This window comes from Ursus arctos, unplaced genomic scaffold (genome assembly GCF_023065955.2).
Source record: "Ursus arctos isolate Adak ecotype North America unplaced genomic scaffold, UrsArc2.0 scaffold_4, whole genome shotgun sequence".
NCBI classification, from domain to species: Eukaryota; Metazoa; Chordata; class Mammalia; order Carnivora; family Ursidae; genus Ursus; species Ursus arctos.
Window position 1 is genome coordinate 1,696,109 of NW_026623056.1, and position 10,165 is coordinate 1,706,273.

At 35.8% G+C, this 10,165-nt stretch overlaps 1 protein-coding gene across 1 annotated transcript; it reads left to right on the forward strand.

The window, feature by feature from the left end:
• The first annotated feature begins 9,205 nt into the window (after positions 1–9,205).
• LOC113249211 (olfactory receptor 4K15-like) lies at positions 9,206–10,165 on the forward strand. The gene has a single exon (XM_026490725.2). The coding sequence runs from the start codon at positions 9,209–9,211 to the stop codon at positions 10,163–10,165; it is 957 nt and encodes a 318-aa protein (XP_026346510.1). The 5' UTR covers positions 9,206–9,208.

The window sequence follows — 10,165 nt, forward strand, 5'->3', positions numbered from 1 at the left end:
GAACTGATGTGAGTTGTGATAATGTGAGAAACCTTAAGCAAAGGTACTACAGTCTTCTACTGTTCCTACCTGACTAATATTCAGTAGTCTTTTATAAATTACTGCTTTTCATTTTTTGCATGCTGGTGCTCAATATCCAGAATTCTGAAATTGTTTCTGATATTTTTTCCAATTTTATTATTATTTTGGGGAAAAGAATTTGTTGAGCTCCATACTCTCCATTTTACAAATAGGTCTTACCTTCCTATAACTGATTTTGTACCCTCCGGACAAAGAGAAGCTTCTAAAATATAAATCTTATCATGATACTCCTTTTAATAACGCAATCCTTTTCCCCAACCAATGGCTTTTTATTGTTCTTAAAAGAAGTTTAATACTATGTAATTTTTCTTATCTAGATAAATCCTATCTACTCTAGATTTCAGTCAAATTAAATTTCTTTTAGTTCTTCAATTTTATGTCTTCACCAAATGTTTACATGTTGACATACAGATACTGGTGTTTTTGTTATTTTCTTCCTGATTAAAAATATCCCCCTCTAGAAACACGGCCATCCACTAACCTGGCTAACTCTGATTCATCTATTATGTAACAGCTGAAACCTTCCATACATTTTTAATCTAAGCTTAAAGCCTTCCATAATTATTCATACCACTCCCTACCTGCTCCATGGTAATTTTGTCAATTTTGTCAAGGTATCTGCTTTCTGTCTTAGAATATATATTTGTGAAGTCAGGAACTATTTCATCATATACCCTAATGCATTCCTACCTCCTAGTTTAGTAACTGGGAAATAGTGTTTAATAACTATTTGGTGAAGGAAAGCAGTACTATATTGTTAAGAAATTATTTCATATTAACCAGACATTTGACTTGAGAAACTTAAAATAAAACTACAAAACAAGCTATGTAATATGAAGAAGTTATAAAGACGGTTAAAGCAGAAATCTTTTTTTAAACTTAATTTAAACTTAAAAATATATATATACAAAAGATGAGGAAATGCTCATAAACTCCCCTCTATGCATTTATTACTCAGCTTCAACAGTTATCAACACATGTGTAATCACGTTTTCCCCATTCATCTAAGTAAAATTGCTACGTACAAGAGTCAATTGCATATATGATTTTCTAGCCATTGCTAAGTGCATTTCTATAATGATTGTTGCATTTTGCATTCCTATTTGCATATATAAGTCCCTCAAAGCCTTGTCAAGATAGTACATTGTGAAATTTTGAATTTTTACCAATACGATATGTTAGAGATGGTATTTCAGTGTAGTTCTACTTTCATAACAGAAGTTCTTGAAATAAAAACAAAAAATGCAGTTACCAGTGAAACTAAAAATACAGTTCTTGGAAGGCAATAATAACAACAATAGGATCAGTGTTTATCAAAATAAAAAGGAACCATACAAGTAATCTTTGAAGATTAGAAAAATGACCTTAAGATTATATGTTGAGGAGATCAATTAAAGAATGCTATGTAAAAGCAAAAGACAACATATTCATCCAGAAGAATTTATTTCCTAAGAAAGAATAAGTTGCCAAATTTGCCTAAAAAGAGGAAGATAACTGAAGTCAACAATAATTATAACACACATTGAAAAAGAACTTCAAGGAGACTTCCAGGTAAGATGGTAGAGTAGGAGGATCCTAGATTCACCTCATCCCACAGATACACCTAGATAATACCCACATCAGAGTAAACAAACCAGAAAACAACCTGACGAGTAGGAGAACTGACTCCCTATAGCTAAATGTAGAGAAGAAGCCAACTGAAGAGGGTAGGAAGGGCAGAGATCTTGTAGGGAGTCAAACTGACTCCTAGAACTGTCTGTGGGAAGGAGGGTCACCATGGGAACAAGAAGAGAGAAGAGCAGACCCCACTCTCAGCACCCCAGGCACAGGAAAATCACACTGGAAAGACAAATCCCCAAAACATATGGCTATAAAAACCAAAGGGGCCTAACTTTGTAAGTTGTTACAGTCAGTGCAGCTTACCACTTGGAACATTAAAAATCACTATATAAAAAAAGAAAATTACAGGCCAATATCTCTGATGAACATAGGTGCAAAAGTCCTCAACAAAATATTGGCAAACCCAACCAACAATATATCAAAAAAACCATTCACTGCAAACAAGTGAGATTTATTCATGGGATGCAAGGATCATTTAATATTCACAAAACGATCAACGTGATACATCACATCAACAAGAGAATGGATGAAAACCATATGATCATTTCAATAGATGGAGAAAAAGCATATGACAAAGTACAACATCCATTCATGATAAAAACCCTCAATAAAGTAGGTTTACAGGGAATATACCTCAACATAATAAAGGCCATATGAAAAATTCACAGCTAACATCGTACTCAATAGTAAAAAACTGTGCATTTCTCCCCCCCACCCCAAGATCAGGACAAACATATCCACTCTCACCAATTTTATTACACCTAGTACTGGAAGTCCTAGCCACAGCAATCAGACAAGGAAAAGAAATAAGACACATCCATATAGGTAAGAAAGAAAACTTTCACTATTTGCAGATGACATGCTACTATTTATAGAAAACCCAAAAGACTCCAACAAAAAACTACTAGAACTAATAAATGAATTCAGGAAAGTCACAGGCTATTGCATTTCTATACACAAATAATGAAGTAGCAGAAAAGAAATTAAAACACAATTCCATTTTCAATTGCACCAAAAAAAAAAAAAATTACATAGGAATAAACCTTTACCAAAGAGATGAAAAACCTGTTCTCTGAAAACTATAAAACATGGATGAAAGAAATTGAAGATGAAACAAATGGAGACAAACCATAAGAGACTCTTAATCATAGGAAACAAACCGAGGGTTACTGGAGGGGTGGTGGGTGGAGGGGTGGGGTAACTGGGTGATAGGCATCAAGGACAGCATGTGATGTGATGAGCACCAGATGTGATATACAACTGATGAACCACTGACCTCTACCTCTAAAACTAATAATAGTCCATATGTTAATTAATTGAATGTAAAAAAGAAACAAATGGAAAGCTCTTCCATGCTCACAGAGTATGAGAACAAATATTGTTAATATATCCATACCACCCAAAGCAATCTACAGATTTAATGCAATCCCCATCAAAATGCCAACAGCATTTTTCATAGAACTAGAACAAACAATCCTAATATTTCTATGAACCCACAAAAGACCCTGAATAGCAAGAGCAATCTTGAAAAAAGAAGAACAAAACTGGAGGAATCATAATCCCACATTTCACGATATACTACAAAGCTGTAGTAATCAAAACACTATGGTACTGGCACAAAACAGACATGTAGACCAATGGAACAGAACAGAGAGCCCAGAAAGAAATCCACGATATATGGTCAATTAACCTATGACAAAGGAGGCAAGAATACGCAGTGGGAAAAAGACAGTCTCTTCAGCAAATGGTGCTGGGAAAACTGGAGAGCTAGATGCAAACAAATGAAACTGGGCCACTTTCTCACACCATACACAAAAATAAGCTCAAATGGATTAAAGACCTAAATGTGAGACCTGAAACCATAAAAAGAAGAGAGCACAGGCAGTGATTTCTTGGACATTGGCTGTAACAGCAATATTCTAGATATGACTCCTGAGGCAATGGAAATTAAAATGAAACAAACTATTGGGGCTATATCCAAACAAAAATCTTCTGCAGAACAAAGGAAACAACCAATAAAACTAAAAGACTACCTACCGAATGGGAGAAGATACTTGCAAATGACACACCAGATAAAGGGTTAATATCCAAAATATATAAAAAACTTATAAAACTAATATCCCAAACCCCAAAAATCCAAAGAAAAAATAGGCAGGAGACATGAATAGACATTTCTCCAAAGAAAACATCCAGATGGACAACAGACATAAGAAAACATGCTCAACAACACTAATCATCAGGGAAATGCAAATCAAAACCACCATGAGCTATCACCTCACACCTGTCAGAATGGTTAAAATAAAAAGCACAAGAAACAGCTTTGGTGAGGATGTAGAGAAGAAGGAACTTCTTGTGCACTGTTGGTGAGAATACATATTGGTGCAGTCACCGGAAAATAGTAGGAAGTTCCCCCAAAATTAAAAATAGAATTACCGTAGATCCAGTAAATTCACTATTGGGTCTTTACCCAAGAATATGAAAACACTAATTTAAGCAAGTGGAAGTTCCCCTCCATACATGGCTTTTGTTATGTACATAATACAAAATAGAATCAAGGCTGAATAGCATGATTATGTGCAATACATAACTACATAACATCTGTACACATCAGCGGATCTGAGAACCAAGGCATGAAATTGAAAGCAAAACTGAATGCTTTAATATAAGTCAAAACCAGGATTGAACACTGCAATAAATCCGAAGTCCCTCCATGGACATACTTAACTATTTACAGCTAAAAACAGGCATTACAAGACCAATCTAACTATACTCATTGATATAAAAAAACACAAATTTCATACATCACATAAAGCTTCCATTAGAACGAAGGGATATTACCAGACAATCAGTGAAGTATAATGCCTCTTCTAGTTGTCACTGCACAATGCTGTAGATAATGCAGCCCACGCAATACACCCAACACCACCAGAGTCCTATACCCAAGTACAATTAATGTGTTAAAGAAGCCCTCTGCAAGTGGTACTGGATACCACTAAGAAATCTATTGCAGCCATGCTGGTTAGGATTTTCAATGCAGACAGGTACACTTACATTAAGAATTGAAGCATTTTAAAAAGCTTTAAATATTCTTTCTTGAACCAAAACATTCAACAATAGGTACACATGAAAAATTAACTTCTCAGATATCTTTGCAATTTAAAATTCAGATGCATTTTATTCGGCAGAGCGGCTGTATGTAAAAAACAAGTGTAGTTTTAATTTCTTCTTATAAACAAATTAATCTGAGTGCAGTCCTATGCTACACAACATTTTTAGCAATGAGTAATAAAGACATAGTCTGGTAAGGCCAGCAAAATAAGCTTCAAAGGTATCTCAAGACCCTGTTGGCTTCATGGTTTTACTCACGATAACCAGTTGTGACGTTTACCTGTCACAGAATGTCTTCTTTTACAGCTTGTAGAAGAGCAATTAACCACAATTACATATGGCACCAAATACCAGTTTCATGGAAAGATATGATCCTCATTATAGCTTCCCTCCTACAAACAACATGCTGCAGAAATTAACACAGTGATATTTAACTATGGTACAACTAGAATGCCAGTCCTTTTCCAGCATACCATTTAAAAAAAAAAATACAGGCATATGACACTAGCCAAAGATTATATCTTGATTATATTCCCAAAAGGCAGATACACTGAAAACATGAAGAGATTTCAAGTATTATGTTTAGTACATGGGAACTAAATTTTGTCCCTATTATCTCCATATTTCAATTTATTGTGCAGATTTTCATAAAATTTTATTCAGAGGAGGACATATACATTTTATAGGGCTGTATCTATCTAATTCTGCCTGTAACAAACACCCAAACATCCTAAAATGCCAATTATAAGTAACCCTATAAGGTCACTAGGCACATTGAACTTTGTGTACAATGTCTTCTAATTCTTCTAGGAACAGAGATGACTAGGATATAAAAAGTACTTTTCTGAGTACTCCAACTTAATTTTATGAGTCTATCATTGTCTCAGTACCAAAACTGGATGTGGTAGCACAAACAACTCTAAAATACTACAGGCTAATTTCACTTGTAAAACTATATGCAAAAATCCTACATAAAATTAGCATATCAAATCCAGGATGATATTCTCATATAACATATTACAATTTAGTAGAATATATGCTAGGAACACAAATATATCCACAATGGATGCTCTATTAATGGTATTTAACAGTTAAGATTAAAAGAGGAATTCATTATCCATCCCCACTGTGCGGGATTAGATGTTCTCTGAATTTTTCCATTTTTCCCCACTAACGTAGGAGAATATCACTGAAGATTCAATTCTTTTTTTTTTAATATTTTATTTATTTATTTGTCAGAGTAAGAGAGATGGGGGAGAGAGAGAAAGAGAGAGAGAGAGAGCGCAAGCTTGCACAAGCATGGGGAGCAGAGGGAGAAGCAGTGTCCCTACTGACCAAGGAGCACAACCCTGGACTCGACCTTGGGACCTAGGGATCATGACCTGATCCAAAGGCAGACACTCAACTGACTGAGCCAACCAGGTGTCCCTGAAGATTCCATTCTTGTTCAAGTATTTCAGAAACCCTGCATGTCAACATTTCCCTAAATCTATTAGAAACATAGTGCATGTAATTAGTAATAAGTAAGACACAGGGGAAATGCTTGGGGTGTTGCTGAGACAAAGGTAAAAGTAGTTTGACTCTCCAACTTAAGCGATTTTCCCTGTTTGACAAGTCAGTGAGTATCTAATGACAAAAAAAATCTCCATGGGACACATCTATCCCCCCATAGTCCCAGTTCAATCCACAGTCTAGAGTGAAGTAGAGAAACGATACAATGGACAAAGGGTGAAACAGAATGCTGAGGCTTGCCTAAGTCAATATTTACTATAGTTATGATATCTCAGCTCAGAAGCATGTATACATCCGATGTAGCTCTTTTATAAGAGAATTTGATTTGAAAGAAGCCAACACTTACTTCAATTTCCTTAAAAATCTTCAGATAGCTGAATCAGGTATGTTTATTTTATGTCAACCATTTGTTTCATCCATTTGCTCTAACTACAGAAAGAAACTTAGAGCAATGGCTTATGGTATTTGGACTTGCAGCTTTGAGAAAACTCTTTCGCCTCAACTGCAAAATATTTATGTCCACATTAGTCTGGTACATACAATTTGACTTGGCTGTGATAGAAAATGGTTTAAGGATCAATTTCTGTAATTTTGGTAACATTTGAGCTGGGGTTTTTTGTTTGTTTTTTGGGGGGTTTTTTTGTTCTTTTATTTTTTTGCTTCTAAGTTGTTTTTTTTTTCTTTTGAAAAGCTGAGTAGAAAAGACTCTACAAGAGCATACTAATATCATTTTATATTTATCATAGTTCATCCCAGCCCAGTCCAGCACCCAGACAAAACTGGCATTCAGAACAAGTTGCAGTGTCACTCTCTGTGAAGATTTCTGGCATTTTTCTTCTGCTTCCCACACCCCTTTATGTCTGATTCATTTTCACTGAAAGAAAGTTGTCACTTCATAGGTGACTAACCAAGTTAAAAGATATGGTCAAGAATAATTTTACTCCCAATCCTTTCTTAAACCCATACTTCATCCTTCTGAATATAAATTCCCTTCCCCACAAGAGAATGCTCCAGGGAGGAAGCCCCTTCTCATTCTAAGTGATAACTATTGATCTACATATCCTTTGGAGCGGTTTCATTATAGTTACACTGCCAGAGTATTCATTATTCATTCACTTGATTGTTTTCCTTTTTCACTTGTTTTTGGGAGACTCTTTGTACGGCACCATACAGCAACAACCCAGTCAGCAAATACTACCAGGGAATAAAGTTTTCCAGGCTAATACATTTTAAACTAGAATTTATCCCTTTAAACAAAAAGCATTAACCATTTTGGAAAACAAAATATGTATCACCCTCCTACCTTTGTAAATAGAAAGGGCTATTATTATCAAGTGCATTTATGGTACATTTAGTAATATTTAATGGCGCTTTATATCAACTACTTAAACTAATTTCTCATTTTCCAATCTTGATAATTCTACTTGTCTATTTTAGGTTCCATTAGAGATTCTACTGTCAAGGGCTGTGGAAAGAGCTTTGAAGAACTGGGATGAGGTTCTGAAATTGTTATTTGCTGGTTGTACACTATTGAACATATTAGTTAACCTTTCCAACTCTCAATTTCCTTACACGAAAACTGGGGACAACAACCTCCTCCACACCAGATGGTTGTAAGAAGTTTAATGCTTACATACCGCATGCAAAAACACTTACAAACTAGTTTTTCTCACAGACATCATCCTTTTTTCCTGTTTTTTTACAAAGACTGACACCACTTCTAATTGTCACAGAAAATGAAAAGTGAGAGTGTTCTTTCTTTAAAAAGTATAAACTAACTGCCTTCCTTTCAACTAAAAGATTCTTGTGTTTCTAAACACAATTTTTAAAATTGAATTCTAAAATCCTTATCTATCTCCTTGGAAGCTTTTTCTGCATTCTTCCAGAGAAGCTGCAGACAGAACATAAGGAGAATCAATTACCTTACAATCTCTGGCAAGTTGTTTACTATTTCAATTGTTATTGTTATTATCTGTTATTTATTACTTTGTATTGCTCATTATTTCAATTTTTGGCTAATGAGAAAGAATAGCGCGGCCAGATATTCTTCAAAGAATGTACCTTATTTCATGAAGTAAGAGAAATCCTAATCAAAGTCTACAAATTCTATATCCTGGATATAATTTCTTCTTTTGGAAGCTTTCTTCATTGATAAATAACATGTTACAGTTGACCTTCAAATGACCTACTTTTCAACTACCTTAACTAAATGGGATCTTTGCATTTCATTGCTATTATTACCTTATCTATCAATTTGTCTTCTGATGTACTAGCCATCTCTGTTTACTTATCTTCATATAGTACAATGTTCACTTCAAGGGACTTCAAGCCAAAACAGCCATCACAACTTCAGAGAAAATATGTATAAACACTTTTAATGGTGTAGTTCTGGAGGTCAAGTAGTAGAGAGAGGACAGAGGCAAAAGGAACCACAGTAGAAAACAGGGGAAAAGGTAAGTCAACGTAAACACGGTCTCTTGAGAATTCTCTAAGAACTGAAGCTGTTTGTTAGCAATCCCAAGTGGATAATGAACAGCAGCAGGGCAAGGAAGATAGTACAAGAATCTGGATACTTTAGCTTCTTCTCTTAATTGTGGTTTTCATAATATAAATCTGTCATTTACCATCAGATTTAACCCACAAATGTATAAAATGGAGTTGCTGAGGAGCTACATCTGCACCTCAGAGCTTTCCTTCATTGGTCGGACAAATGAGAGAAGAAATATTCGTCAAAATTACAGATACACCATTTCCTAACAGGACTAACTCTAAATCATTTTAAATTAATCTTGAGAAGAACTCTTCAGTTTTGTGGTCCACTTTTTTTGCTCTTAATAATAATCTATTAATGTTCTTTTTGTAGGTACTTCTCTTGTAGCCTGAGGCCATGGATCAAGGAAATTATTCTAGGGTGGCTGAGTTTGTCTTGTCGGGACTCTCTAGTTCCTGGGAACTCCAGTACTTCTTCTTTGTGTTGTTTAACTTCTTGTACATCACCATTGTGCTCGGCAACCTCCTCATTGTTCTCACTGTGATTTCTGACCCTGCCCTGCACACACCCATGTACATCATGCTTAGTAACCTTTCTGTTCTTGATGTGTTTCTAGCCACTTATGCAACCCCCAAGATGATTCATGATTTCCTTCATGAATCTAAGACCATCTCCTTTGAGGGCTGCATGGCCCAGATATTCTTGCTCCATGTCTTTGCTGGTGGTGAGATGGTACTTCTTGTAGCCATGGCTTATGACAGGTATGTAGCCATATGCAAACCTCTCCATTATACAACCATCATGAGCTTGTGCAGGTGTACAGGCCTGGTGGTAGGCTCTTGGGTCATTGGGATCATGCACTCCCTGAGCCAGTTAGCTTTCATTATAAACTTGCCTTTCTGTGGCCCAAATATAGTGGATAGTTATTACTGTGATCTTACCTTGGTCATTAAACTTGCCTGCACAGATACTTATGTCCCTGAAGTCTTGATGCTTTTGGACAGTGGTCTCATGGGGGTGACTTCATTCTTACTCTTGCTGATCTCCTACACCATTATCCTAATCACTGTACAACATCATTCCTCAGTGGGTATAGCCAAAGCCTGCAGCATTCTGGCTGCCCACATCACTGTAGTGACTCTCTTTTTTGGGCCCTGTATTTTCATTTATGCCTGGCCTTTCAGCAGCTTCCCAGTGAATAAAGTCCTCTCTGTGTTCTCTACGGTTTTTACACCTATATTGAACCCCATTATCTACACACTGAGAAACAAAGAGGTGAAATCAGCAATGCATAAACTGAAGACCAGGTATGTGAGTTCCAGGCTGCTCTCCCAGCTGTCTCTCACAAGATAG